The sequence below is a fragment of the Canis lupus genome, chromosome 12 (genome assembly GCF_003254725.2).
Source record: "Canis lupus dingo isolate Sandy chromosome 12, ASM325472v2, whole genome shotgun sequence".
NCBI classification, from domain to species: Eukaryota; Metazoa; Chordata; class Mammalia; order Carnivora; family Canidae; genus Canis; species Canis lupus.
Window position 1 is genome coordinate 56,312,685 of NC_064254.1, and position 15,548 is coordinate 56,328,232.

At 32.9% G+C, this 15,548-nt stretch overlaps 1 protein-coding gene across 1 annotated transcript in view; it reads left to right on the plus strand.

The window, feature by feature from the left end:
• Positions 1 to 15,548, plus strand: part of LOC112658411 (uncharacterized) — a 499,297-nt gene that overhangs the window by 379,758 nt on the left and 103,991 nt on the right. The window contains exon 7 of the mRNA XM_049092289.1: positions 12,184 to 12,301. Within this exon, the coding sequence (XP_048948246.1) occupies positions 12,184 to 12,301 (118 nt within the window). The remainder of the gene's footprint in view (positions 1 to 12,183; positions 12,302 to 15,548) is intronic.

Sequence of the window (15,548 nt, forward strand, 5' to 3'; positions counted from 1 at the left end):
AAATCTAAGAAGGAGAAAGAAGAAAATAAATTATAATAATCCCATCTATTACCCAATATTTCAAGTACATGTATAGTTGTTTTTCCTTAAATTTGGGATGACAATTTATTTATGGTTTCATAACTTGATTTTTTCTGCATTGGACTTAATAGTTTTTAGACATTGTAACTAATTTTTCACAAGAAATACATCTTTGTAGTAGAAATACAAACGACATGAAAGAACAAGAATGTAAAGTCCCCTCTTCCTGTATTCCTAGAGTTCCCCACTTTAACTGGCAAGAGAGGTAGATATTATATTACAAAAACTAAAATGTTTTCCTTATGGTCAGAATATCTGCTCTGTGTCTTGTGACACCTGTGGCAATATTTGTAAACCTTGTCTTTTCATTGTCTTTCTAATTCAGTTAGTTTCGAAGTTAGTGGAGATTCTTCCTAGATTCTGGCAATGAGTTGTTGATTCTTGTTTCTAGTACTTATTTTCATTTTGTATTTTTCTGTTTCTTTTTCATGGAATTTTAATGATAAAATTTGAGACCCTGATGTAAAACTTACATTTAAAACTTTATTTTTCCTAGGAAGAGTTTTATATTTTACTCTTGCTTTTATTTGTTGGTTTCTGTTCTTGTTTTTGTTTCTTATTAAATCATATTTTCTTTTTTTACTAATGTGTCTACTATAAGGTACCATATATTCTTTTTGGAAAGAGATGAGTTATAAATCAATTTATAAACAAATAATATTTTAGGGTGTGCTACAAAAAGATAATCACTATTTGTCTATTATCAAGAAATTACCAAAGCAAGTCTTAGTACAAGTGAAACTGTATCAAATGATAAAAATGTATTTTTTATTTACTCCAAAAGATGCTTATGACATTTTTCTGAGTGAGAAAAAGAGCGAGTCACATGTTACTGTGCATAATAACATGAGTTTTAATGCAGAGTTTATCTGTATGTGCCTATGTCTATATATACCTGAGTATGTTATCCATACCCTTATCTACATATGCCCATATCTATCTATGCACAGAGAAAAGTTACAATGGAATTTTGCCAATGATGATTTGCAGGTGGTATATCTTGTGTGAATTTCATAATCTCTCATTTATATTTGTATTGGTTGTTTGAATTTTTCATGCATGCATTTTTTTATCGAAAGGTTTTATTTTCCTAAAAGAGAATTGACACATTTTTTCTTGATATAATTGTCATGTTTAGAATGCCAAAGTTTAAAATTCTGCCAACTTAACATACAATTAAAATATTTTTCGAACTTCACTTAGATTTATCTTTAATTTCAAAATGAACATAGAGGAACACATCATAGTTTTGAATATCATTCACTAGGCTATAATTTTTGTTTACAGATAATGCATAAAAGTTTGAAACCAATTTTATATGTCACACTTAAGTACAAATGCATCATTTTATCCTAATTTCTTGTCAGTTGATATTTTAGAAACATTTCTAAACAGAAGGCTTCCTAGGGAATGTAGAAATCATGCTTTCTCTTTTAGTGATATCATATCTTTAAATACCAAAGCCTTTATGCTAAAATAATAAATCTTTGTTATTTGTTCATAATACATATATGTTGGCTCTGCTGTACCAAGGACAGGAAAGTCACAAAGCTTCCATGTTGAAGCTGGTTATTAAATATTCAGGCTCAATTTACCAGGACCTTTATTATACTATAAGAAGTCTTCTGTAATGAAGAGCTACTTGTAACATCAAAGCACAAGAGATATTATCTCTTCCCCTCATAGCCCATGACCTAAAAGCTTTTCTTTTTATCTTTATATGAAAGAAAAACATACTTTTCAAAAAAGACTCAGCATTTGTAGGCATTGTGTACATCATGTAAAGTAGACTCTGGATATACTCTATGATTTTTTTGCCTTTGTCCAAGGGTTTTGTTTTTTTTTTTTTTTCAACATTATACTTTATACTATTTTTTTTTTAGAGAACAAAATAATTTAATTTTAAACTAATTGTGACAGTTTTTAGCTAGCAATATATGTATGTTCTCCTTTTTCTAAATAATCTGAAGATCTGAAAAAGTGACACTGGTACTTGTTGGGCCTTTTATTTGTAGTCTCAGAAAATAAAAGAAACATTTTATTAGACTTCTGGGAAAGTTTAGGACTCCAAATTTTCAAATCATTTTTACATTTCTTAAAAATGAATATTACAACCAAATTAAATACTCATAATAGAGCTATAAATGAGGGTCAGTTTCACTATGCTTTCTTCCTTTCATTTTCTATCAAATACAGAGTATTGGGGGCAAAACAAAAATAGACAATATACAACCTGAATACAAGAAAAGGGAACTTTTCTAAAGAAATTATCTAAAAGTTAGCTCTTATTCTGATGTAATTGCATCCTGCAATATCATGCATGTAGAGACTTCATTTAATCATGTTCTATTTGTATGGAGACATACAATGGCAAGAATTTTATAAGTGCTTTTAACAATAATTTTACATGGTTGCATGAAAAAATGCTGGTATTCAATCTTGCACTTGTGCAAATACCTCTCATTCTTTACATGAAAAATTCCAAATTCCAATATTTATTTGGCTGATTTAGAATCATTAGAAATAGAGGAAAAGTTGAGAGAAGAGATAGCATTGGTGATTAGCGAAGCAGAAGTGAAGCGTATTTGGTTCTTTGGAATCATACTTTTTTGCTTGTTAAATAAGACAATGAATTAGAGAGGTGAATGATATATTCTGTCATATTTCAAAGTATTCGAGGTTGTTCTTGCATGAGGTCATCATCATATTAGGGTTAATAGGGTGAAATGCTGTTGCCAGAGAGGGAGGGCTACTGTTACATGCTTCATTCAGAAAAGCATTTGGATTACCAGACTAGGTATGCCATGCAGGGTCTCTCCTCTTGGAATCCCAGCCAAAAAAGAGTTTCTTTTTTTTTCTCTCCTAACTATCCAGTGTTCAACTCATCTTTATTCTTGTATTTATCAATTAAAAATATTATTTGATTAACCACTATGTGTTAGACACTGTGCTGTGCATACAATAAAATGAAGCTAAGATTCCTACCATTAAATAGCTTACAGTCTTTAGCTTGGGTTCTAGATAGTGAAATGTAAGATCTTTAGGCTTATTGAACCAAAAAGTACAAAGCACTTTTCTTACTGTGAGTTTCCCTGATGATTTTTGCTTGAAAATTACATTGTCAGCCAGTGATTATGTCATTTTTCAGCGAGAACATTAAACCTAGTGGCCCACTGGGTGGGTCAGGACCTGCTGTACCTGCTGTGGGTGTTGTGCTAAAATGGTTGAGGGGCTCAGACCCTCCTGGGTCCCAGTTTGTTATCTTCAAAATGAGAGAATTGGACAGAAACATCATTAAGCTTAGTTTTAAACATTAGAGCCTCCCCAACCCATGTTCCCCCAGTAAAGCAAAATTCTGCTTTAAGATAAATAAGCAAACGAATAGAGTCTAATCATTTTGATTGTCTTAAAATGTCTAAAAAAATGATCAGGCCTGATACTTAATAAACCCCTCTGATATTCTAAAACATACCCCCCCACACACACACACCCCTCCACACACATGCATTTCAATGCTCTAGATCCTTTGATCTCACTGTTATATGTTCACAAGCTTCACTCCAGTCTTAAAGGAGCTTGCTATGAGCAGGGAGAGGTGATTAGGATAGAATGTGTGAAAAGTTAGAAGATGGAGTATTATTACTGTTGCTATTCTGAGGAAAGAACAACCAAATGTATGTTTTGAGGGACTGGGAGACCCCTGTCCATCAGCAAAGCTTTGGTATATGGGATGTGTGTGTGTGAATGTTTGGTGCAATGAGACTGCCTCTACTCCCTAAATGATTAGTGTAGTATCAGAGTGGAAGATCAGTCATGTTTATTTGTGACTGAGTGATTTTATTGAGGACAGCGTCTCTAATACCCTGCTGCCACCAAATATGTATTAAAAATAAGATATCTTATGTGCTATGTGCCTCTGGATTAACTTTACAAAGGAAATTGATGGAATATAAAAAAGTATCAGTGGAGGAATTATAAACCAGTTATAAAACTAAGGAACTTAATTTCTAACTCAGGCTAAGTGTATCTGTGTGTATTCATATATAGTATATATACATATTTATAGTACATATTTATTATATACATATACTGCATATTTATTACATATACATATATCACATATATAATATGGTGTATACACATGTATGTATTATATTAAATATTTTTAGCTATAGTGTTTTATATTTATATAATACATATATACACAGTGTTTTATGTACATGTATGTATTATATGTTTTATTAAATATTTTTAGAACTATAGTTTTGCCACTATACTAATACTAATATAGTATATATGTATTTATATTATTTATATATATTAATAATATATATATACATATAATAAGTAAAAGCATTTTAGAATATCAGAGGAATTGGTAACTCAATGGCAAGAGTTTGGGAAAGTTTAGGAATTATAAATATATATATTTGGATGGAACCTGGTTTCATTCATTCACAATGGCAGTAATACAGTTGGGCAGGCCATTTAATGGATTTATAGTGCAAAGAAATCCTTATATTCTGAAAGCCTTCTGTTTCCTTGGATATGCCATATTTTCAAACCCATAAGTTATTGTAAAGATTGGTAAAATTTGATTTTGTTGACAAAGCTCATTCTAATTGGCAGAAAGTCTGTCTGTGACATGATATTTACTAGGCTGTTACGTGGAACCAATGCTAAACAACATTGGTATATTGGTATATATTGTGTAGTACACAGTATTTTAATAAGTCTTTATTGAGACCTATTATAGTAGAGACCCAGAAACCAATTCAGCCATTTTTTTTTAGCTGAAAATCTTTCTTAAAGACATTGTACAATCTGTTTATGCCAAATGTTTAATGATTAAAAATAAATGTTTCTAATTGATAAGTAAATTCAGAAAGAAATTGTTTCATTTAAAAATAGGTTTCTTGTTGCATTTTTCTCTCTTTTTTTGTATATAAAGTTTTTATACAAGCCTTTTTATTTTTGTGCTGCCTATATTTTATTAATGGCTACCAAAATAAACTCTATTAGTTGTCTAAGATTATTTGCTTTTTAGTAGTGAAAATTCTTCCTTATTATGCATAATAAAACTGATTGTTAAAAAGACTTTTGTAGATTTTAACAAAGTTAATAATTTAACTATGTGATCTTATTTCATCCTAGTTTTTTATTTTTATTTTTATTTTTTATGTTAACCGTCTAATTTATTTGGTCTGCTCAGTGGCCCACAGTGGGCCTCATCCTAGTTTTTTAAAGTATAAACAAATGCAGCAATATCTTACATTATTTAACTAGTAAGTACTTTCTATCTTATTTGTATATATTGCTATACCTTCAGTCATACCTTAATATCTGATAAAGAAAGCTTAGTCTGTGAGGGACATTTGTGTCCTGGAACAAAATTTAAAGCACTAAATCATTTTGTGTGTCTACAATGGACAAATGATAGTGTATCTCTGTCTCTATAGATTTTAATTGTTATATCAACCAGATCTCAAAACTATGAGAAAGTTTTGACAAAATATTGGCCTAGAATGAATTATAATTTATGCTGAAAGATTTTAAGTCCATTCTATTTTGCATCGAAGTGCAAGAGTGAGTAAATTATGTATGATGACTTCTCCTCACTTAAAACCACTTGTAAAAGAAGAATATGTTTGTTTACATCTCACTAATATGCCAATGTTTAGGTAGTTATGTTTACTCCTGTTTGCCACAGGTAAACTGGATAGAACATCAGACAGCTCATTATAGAGACAAGTATGCTCCATTCCCAAAGTTGGATGACAGAACAAGTCATGGTGAGTATTGTAATTTTAGTGCACCATACATCTTCAAGCTGTCTGGAGGTAAAATGCTTACTAAGCATTGCATTTGGGCTGTCAGAATGCTTTATGGCATGGTAATTAAATAAAGGCAGTGCTGTGGAGTTAAGCCAGTATCTGATAAATTCTAGAAATCTCTTCCAGAAAGCTCTTACTTTGAATCTGAAGTTTTGGAAGAAGTAGATTTTACAATTATTGACTAATCTTTCAGTAAAAGCACACTTTATAGGGTATTCACTGAAAACATTCATTTATGTTTTCTTGTGATAAATCAATGTCCAATTCACCTAGCAGAGAACTCAACTGTCAGCATGCTGCCCTTTGAAATGTTAGTTTCCCCTTTCTCAAGTTATATAATCAGTTACTATTTTTAAAACAACCTGGGGCTTCTGGGTGACTCAGCCGGTTAAGCCTCAAACTCCTGATTTTGGCTCAGGTCATGATCATAATCTTTAAAAACAAAAGAAAAAAACAAACAAACAAGGAAACATGACAAAAAAGCAAGATACGAAGACCCAAGATGGAAGTACAGTTATCTACTGCTTTTCGAAAGCTTGTATAATGCAGCTTTGCTTTTACAAAAAAAACCCTACATTAGTACCTGTTTACACTAACTGAAAGTAATCCTAAGAGGATTTTTATTTTGACAATAAGAGGCAAAAGTGAAAATAATTTTCAGTGTTTGTTTGGCAGTGAGCCCTTATGCAGGCAGTGCACAACCCAAATAGCAATAGTGGCCCCGCCAAGCTCCTTCCCCTGAGCTATACTCAGCATTTCAGCATAGAGCTTTCATAGCTTTGAATGGTGTCTGTAAGCATCTGTGCTTTATCTGGCTTTATTTTGCACTTCTGTTAGCAAGATGTGTCCTAAGGTATCAGAAAAGCCTAAGAGATGTTACTTTTTTGGGGGGGGGGTGTCTGGGAATGCTCAAAAATTTTTCCGTATAAATTAATGGTAATTGCTTCTTCTTATTATGCCATTTTAGCTTAGGAAAGGTTTCATTGGAACGCTCTGCTTTCAGATAGCAGGGGAAAACTGTGTTAGAAAGAAGTGTATTTATTTAATTCTTGTCACTTGTCACTTTTCCTCTGGAATTTAGTGCTTAGTTTAAGAGTGAATTGCACATAATACCTCAGTAGGGAATGGATACATTTTTCCTTTATACTTATTTACCGATGTTCATTCTAATAGTTATAAACTGTGTGTTTGGTAAAAACATGCTATAGACCAGCACTGGGATCCAGAACTATGGGTCAAAGGCCAAAGGCCTTTGTTTTTTGTAAATAAAATTTTACTGGAATTCAGGCCATTTGTTAATATATTGGCTTTTAGCTGCTTTCTTGCTACTACGGCAGAGTTGAAGAGTTGTGACAAAGACCATGAAAGCCCACAAAGTCTAAATTATTTATACTCTGGTGTTTTACAGAAAGCTTATTGACCCCAGGACTAGTATAAGGATTTGCAAATTTTTAAAGGAATATACAGGTTTTGTGTGTGTGTGTGTGTGTGTGTGTGTGTGTGTGTAGTATGTAGTAATGAGAAAGAATAAAGATTTATTATTTCACATGATTTTTATTTTTCTTCACAGCGAAGAATATTTTGCATTATTGCTTCAAATTTTTAAGTCTTAACAATTTCCCGTAGAAGCTGCTCCTGCTTAGATGCAAAGCTGTGTACACTGTCAGGTGGATAGTTAGTGAGCCAGTGTCTCTTCAAAGATAAAATATTTTCTAAACCATGCTGTGAGATTGGCATAGAAGGAAAACTGGGAATAGGGTTCAGGTGAGTCAGTGAAGTGGCTTCTAACCAGGCAGCTATTATATGCCTGAAAACTACATGAAGTGAGGTTAGTCTGCAGGTCTTACCAGCTTGTTCTTGGCGAGACTCCCAAACCTCTAACTGTATCATGAATGCGACTTCATTTTCTATAGCAGACTATTCTCCATGGCTGTCTCAAAGATAGACCATGGGTCAATTTTTTTTTAATCTGTTACATTTACTTTTCTAAAAAAAAAAAAAAGTAAAAAGAAACTTGTTAGATATAAACAGACTATGATTGCTAAGTTATTTTTAATTTTTTAATTCTTCATTTTGTTGTTAAATAGTTGTATGTGTATGTATGTGTATACACATGCACAATTACATAAAGCTGTAGGATCGTGAAAGCAGCTGTAGGACTGCTTTCCAAAATAGAGCTTTTCTATAGAACATCTAGCAGAAGGATAATAGATAATAATGGAATGGTTAACATTACTATTTTCAAAAATTGAAAGGAAATCATCATTCAGAGCCAGTTTGGCATTTTCTTATACGACATCCTATTTAGGGCTCTGAATCTCAGCTATGCATTTCTGTGAATTTGAATCCAACAGAGATGTAGCTTTCACATAATTTTCTTCAGTTACAAGAATCATAATTGTTGTAGTGGGATGCTTTAAGCCTGGGTCACTTCTGAAGTCATTTCTGAAGACAGCAAGTGCTCTTCAGGGACGTGCAAGATGAGGAAAGCACCTGTTGGTCACTGCATCTATGTTACCAATATAGATTTTGTACAGATCAGTGTGTTCAGGAGTCAGCTATGAAGAGGAATCTGAAATGTTTGCAATTTAGTCAATGTGATGAAATATAAGTATAAAAAATTTTTGAAATGCAAACCAGTTCAGATTAACAAAATATTTAGGTACTCTCTCAACTTAGTCTAGAGAAAATAGCTGAATGAGATATAAAAATGAAGATAGAACTATTTACATTGAGATTGCCTGAAAAAATTACCTCCTTTATTCTGAGGTGATTTTTCAGATTCAATTGATTATAATGTTAATTTACATCAAATCTTGGAATGACGTAAACTGTTTTTATTGCTGTTGTCTCAAAATACAGGATTATTACACTTCTGAATTACAATGATACATAGTAGAATTTTGAGAATATAGGACAGAGGTCAAACTCTGTGACATTGGGACAAATATAGCTTGCTGACATTCTATGGGCTAGAAATATTTTTAAAAACTAGAAATGTTATTAAAACTTCTAATTTGCAAATTTCTTTTTTTTAACTTGCAAATTTCATTGAATATCTGAGACATTTTGATATTTGATATTTGTTTTAAGTGTTTTAAATGTAAAAATGTAAATGTAAAATGTAAAAAAGAAATCAAAAGGTGCAGAGGATCATAAGGAAATGTTCTTGATCTCTCATTTTTAGATTTTTAAGTATTCTTCCATAAATATTCATGCTTATATGAACATGAGTGAAATAAACAATGAAATTACAATAAATATTTTCCTATACACAAGTACTTTTAATTCCTCATTTTATAATAACTTGTTTTAATAATTTTATAACTTTACTGCTTTATGCTTGCATTTATTCTTTCATTGGCATTGCTTTGGTATTTTTAAACTAAATTCTTGATTTTAATAGAACTTTCTCTTCTCCTCTCCTTCTTAAATTTTTTATTTCATAGGTTTCAAATGCTATCCTTTGATAGTTGATAGGAATTGTGGTCATTGCCGTGGTAGAGGGAAGAGGGCTTCACAGTGCAAGCAGAGCAGACTGGGAAGGTCCCAAGCACCTCTGCACACCATGCTACATTCTTCTTGGATGATATATCAGTCCTTTCAATGGCCATCCAAATGTTTCTGAACTTATTTTTCTGAGAACTGACAGTTAACAGCCATTCCTGGAGAAATAACTATCCTCTTCTTGACAAAAGTCTGGAAATGTTTAGCTAAATTAATGCATTTGAACCCCTCTGATCACTGAAAGAGCCAAAGTGGAGTGCAAAATCTAGAATTCAGGTCTTCTGATCTCAAATTTGATATCTTTTCCAATTCTTTTTATTGGTATTGAGATTGACGGATTTGGGGGATGATCAAGGAAACAGATATGACCATGAGGTGGCAGTAGCACACAAGGAGTTTTATTTGGGCAGTGCTTTGGCAGGTTTGCACAAGGGGAAAGTCCCTCACAGCAAGAGACCTTCCAGAGGTAGTGGATGAGGGCTACTACCCAGAAGGGGAAGAGGGTAAAGGGAAGTCCTGAGAAAAAGGATCAGAGAAGATGTTAGAGTCTAGGTGAGTTTACTCAGCAGCAAAATGAAGAGAGTCTGTGTCAGAGAGCTCTGAAGGACAGCAGAAGCTTAGAGTCTCTTACAGCTTCAGAGTTAATCTTATCTATGACTCTGATATTGGGTGCAGTTTTATGCATTATGCAAGGTAGGAAGGCTATGAATGTCTAAAATTCTGCTTATTTGGGTTCATTTATTACAACTGGGTGTGTAAAAATTTGAGCTTTTTTGGTGCCAGTGGGCTTTAGAGTTAGTAGATCCCAGCGTGCTGTGGAGTAAAAAACATAGGGCCAATGTACAGAAGCCATTTTTAGCTCACTGTTATAACAGCTAGTACTAGTTTTGTGTATGTGTGTCTTGTCATTATAACATACTCCACATATACATAAAAATATACGCACTGAAATAATGTATAATATGTACACACCATCTCTGTTTTGTTAACCCTATCACTTTGTCATAATGGCTCCAGGTTTTTTAAAGGAATAAATCATTAGAGTTGAATTCTTCTGTATATCCATTTTAAAACTACTCCCCTACTCACCTTCTTCAGAGGAGTCTTCTTTGTATGCTTAGATGTATATACTTTATATATCATTAAAACAATTTATAGGGACACCTGGGTGGCTCGGCAGTTAAATATCTGCCTTTGGCTCAGTCTGTGATCCTGGAGTCCTGGGATCAAGTCCTACATCGGGCTCCCTGCATAGAGTCTGCTTCTCTCTCTGCCTGTGTCTCTGCCTCTCTCTGTGTGTGTCTCTAAAGAATATATAAATAAAATCTTAAAAATAAAACAATTTATAAAGTTATTTTGGGATAACTTTATGTAAGTGTTAGCAAAATGTGCATAGCCTTCTGCTCTCTCCTTGTAATTTTTGAGATGGATCTAAATGACACTTGTAGGTAAAATAGTATTTCATCCTATGATGATTTTAAAAACAATTTCATATTCATGGACATTTAAGTTGTTTTGTTTTTCATTGTTTGCAAAAGCTGCAGTAAAGAACATTTCTGGACATATCCTCTTATGTAAATGTTGATACTTGGCTATTCCATTTTGATAAGCTCTTCATAAATTGGTATATAATTCTCAAACACCCTATGTGCTCAGATCTGGTACTTTATCGAAATTAGATATAATTCCTATTCTTAAAATTTATAATTGTAGTTTACTCCCAAACACCCTATGTGCTCAGATCTGGAACTTTATCGAAATTAGATATAATTCCTATTCTTATAAATTTATAATTGTAGTTTACTCTTGTATATGTTTATAAATGAGACTCTATGATAGCTTAATTTCTTTTATCATTTTACTAAATTTAAATTTATTTCTCAGATAGATTGTTGTCAATGTTATTGCTTGATTATTTCCCCCAATATTTGGTTTTGGTAATCCACCAAGGTGCACAGGCAAGTATGAATGTCTGTCTTTAGAAGAAGATTGAGTTAAAGACTTTTCTTGGGCACGTGGGTGGCTCAGTTGGCTAAGCATCTGCCTTTGGCTCAGGTCATGCTCTCAGGATTCTGTGATGGAGTCCCATGGATGAAGTTCCTTGCTCGGGGAGGGGGGGATGTCTGCTTCTTCCTCTACTCCTCCCCCTTGCTCATGCTTTCTCTCTCTCTCTCTCTCACTCTTTCTCTGTGTCTTAAATAAATAAATAAAATCTTAATAAAATAAAGAGCCTTCCTGAATTTCTAGCACTGTCACTTGCTCCCTTAATACTTTATTAAATATATCAGAACAATTAGAAAATGGACATTAAAAAACGTATTATTTACTACAGCTCAAGTAATTTAAATCACTCTCCTAAGAGATGTATTTTGGGAAAAGTCATAGTGGCAGGCACATGACATGGTAAGGATAATGATCAGTGTAAGCTGATAACTTCTAATGGGAAATATATACAGAGCTTTTGAATTGCATTTCAAATCACTCATTTTTCCAGCATTTTTTTGTATGCAACAAATGCATAGAAAGTGGTTAGCTAAAACAGGTAGTTTGAAAATATTTCAACATTTTTATCTAAACAAATGTCAGAATTTTTTTTGAAAATGAAAAATGCTAAGTATAATAAAAGTGTATATTTATGCTCTCGGCAGCCAAATGTGCTTTTTAATGGAATTTAAATAAATGGAATTTTTATGACAAAAAAAGCAACAGTAAAAGCAGTGATTATGTTTTTCATAGTTCATTTGCCGTCTTTGCCCTGCAGACCTTCTGTGGAGGAAAATGAGATCCCGAGTGAAGTCTACAATGTCATTGACTCTGAAGAAGGACTCAGAGACCCATTGGTGTTTAATGACCCTTACTGGCCTATGCAATGGGAACTGGTATGATCTTCAGAAATAGATGGTTCTTTGGCAATGTTAAGAAATATTATTTTCGTCATATTTTAATGCAGTAGACAGACACTTTTATGCACTGCCTGCTTTTATCTATTGGTTTTGCAGAGAGAGACTTAGGAAATTTTTGATGAAATATTACTGCCAGCTTATTAATGAGTAGTAATCCTTTTAATTTGATTACATCCTTAGGGTTTGATTTAGTATACCAAAGATAACAGCAAAAAAAAAAAAAAAGACATTTAAATTTGGTGTGTGTAAACAGACTCATTACACAGAAATGTTGTTGCCATTCAGGCTTGAAGTTCTTGTTCTTGCATAACCAGAATATATCCTATATTACATCAATAATGAGAAAACTCTTTATGGATTAAGTAGATGTTAGAACATTGCATAACAAACTTTTTTTCATAATGCTTATGGTGTTGGATGTTTTAGGACCACATTGTCCTATCACTTATACATAATTGTGATAATAGGATTGAAAAAAAGCACATTTATCTTTTGAATGTAAATAAGTAAAAAAAAGTTGAAGTACATACTACTGAAGATTTTGAGAGGAAATATTTGGAATGTGAAGATAATGTGGTGAAAATAGAGAGAAATTGAAGACCTTCTAATATCCATACTTATCTCCTCCTAGGTCTGTAAATGATGTAGTGTTTAAAGGGTCTCATACTATAAAATGAGAAAAAGGTTAAGTGCATTTCATCATATTTATGGCAGAATAAGGTGAAAATGGGCAACTGTTGTTGTAGCTCTTTTTCATATCAATCATTGGTAGTTACCAAGCCAACTATCTGAAAAGAGTGGAAAACCTATGTTGGAAAAAATCCAGTTCACTCCTCTATAGCTTCAATTCATCTTTAAAAAGTGAAACATAATTAAAAATATTTTAAGATATATATATGACTATATTTGACATTTCAAACAAACAAAAAAACTCAATTAGAAAAAAATTGAGTTTTGCTTCAATTACTTGAAAGTGAGATAATGAGTATCAAGTGAGTGGACTAGAACTACTTAGGGTCATGAAAGTTAAAGAGAAAATGAAATTTTTAAAAAAGGAGTGAGGGAAAGTAGCTACATTAAAAAGGATGGCATGGAATAAGGGAAAATGTTTTTAAACTTTCTTTTGTTGGTTGTTTTTTTTTTTTTTTTTGACTTGAAGAAGCAGCAAAAATTAAGATGAATACACATAGAACACTTTATAATTAGTTCCTTAGCAAGACATACTTTTATTGTATCGGTTTTTAAATGCCAAACTCCCCCATACTGAAGTCAAGAATTTCAGAAGAATGCAATAGGGAAAGGAAATGGAGGACAAGTGATGTAGGAAAGACAAGAACAATTGAGTAGCAGTCAACAAAATGACAGGGATTAGAAATGGAGACAGATCTTAGAAGACTATTAAGCAATAAACCCTCTTAAAAGCAGAAGACAGAGATTGTAAAAGGCAAAAGGCAGAAGTAGAAGGAAAGCTCTATACCATTTTCTAGGGCATGAGTTGATAGACTTTTTTTTACAAATAACCAGATAGTAAATATTTCAGGCTTTGTGGACCATATAAATCTCTGTGGCATAATTTTGTTGTTGTTGTTCCAGTCCTTTAAAAATGTGAAAACCTTAGCTTGAGCCATAGATAACCAGAGTGTAGGCTGGCTTTTATTTGCAGGCCATAGTTTACTGACATTACAGAGAATAATGGAAAAAGAGGAGTCAAAATATTAATCATTCAGACTTATCTGTCTCTTAGGCATTCAACTGTTGTATTATACTCTACACACATTACACAAGCACAACTCAGCAATGAAAGGTCAAGCCAGGTCATATTACTATCAATAGCTTTTTGGAGTATTATACTGTATTCCTCATAAGCACCCTTCTAGAGGTATTTCTGTCCATAGAAGAGATTCTTTGTAATACCTTGTAATATTAAGGCCAGCTATAATACAAAATTGCAAAGAAAAATGTGCAGTTTCCAATTGGATGTTCTCTCTAAAACATATTCCTAATAGCATACCTAAGCTGTGTTACAGAATCCATCCTCTGTAGAGAATACCAAATTTACTTATTGAAAGGTTGACTGGCAAAGCTGGGTTGTGCTGCCCTAACACAGAAAGGTGAGACCTTATCTTGGCTACCAACCATTAAGTAGCCTCTGTTAGTTACCAATGTTATCCTCCTTTCTCCACAACCAAATGTCCTGAAACAGAAGTCTTCTTTTATGTGCCATGTCCATCTACTCCTCAACCAAAAATATATGGTAGCCAACATGGTAAAGTTTCTATCCTGATATCTCAATTAAATGGCCGAGAGGAAAGAGTGAAAGCTAAAAGGAAAATAATTGTTTCTTACATTAGGTAGATAAAATAAAATAACCCATTTATGTTATGCTCAAAGGTCATTAGACATTGATTAGAAAAGTTACAGCAATACAATTTTCAAGAATATAGGCTTATCTAATTTTTTATGCTTTAATTTTTTTATTCAGAAGTTAATTTTGTGAAAAGGTGTTACATCTGCATACACTTATTTTATTTATAAAACAATGTGGCAGACAATGTAAAAGTGAGTTGACAACATGAACTTTCAAGAGCGAAAAAAGGTATCAGGATATTCATATACTCAGGGATCAATATCGGAGATAGGAGCCCTGGCTCAGCACAGCAGAGACTTGCCACAGCAGAGACCAGAGGGCCAGAGTAAGGATGATGCCAAAAGAGATTCAGCCTTTGAATTTATTTATTAGTTAATTTACTTATTTATTTATTCATGAGAGACACAGAGAGAGCCAGAGACATAGGTGGAGGGAGAAACAGGCTCCCTTAGGGGAACCTGAAGTGAGACTCCATCCCAGAACCCTGGGATCATGACTTGAGCCAAAGGCAGGTGTTCAACCACTGAGCCACCCAGGTGCCCCTCAGCCTTTGAGTTAAAGAAAAGGAAATGTTTGATCATTTTAACATGGATTTTTAGATGAAAAAAAGAAAACAAATTTTATAAATGTTGCTATGATTGAGTATATTAGGAAGGCTATAGACTTTAGGGTTATAGGCAATGTGGATTCCAATCCTAGGCTAGACCATGCTGTCTGTACTGTGATTATCATGAACATTTTAATCTGAAAATTTGTTTTCTTATTTGTAAGATGGGCCTAACAGTACATATATCACAGAGTTGTTTTTAGAATGAAATAAAATCATGGACACAAAGGATATGTCATGCTATTTAG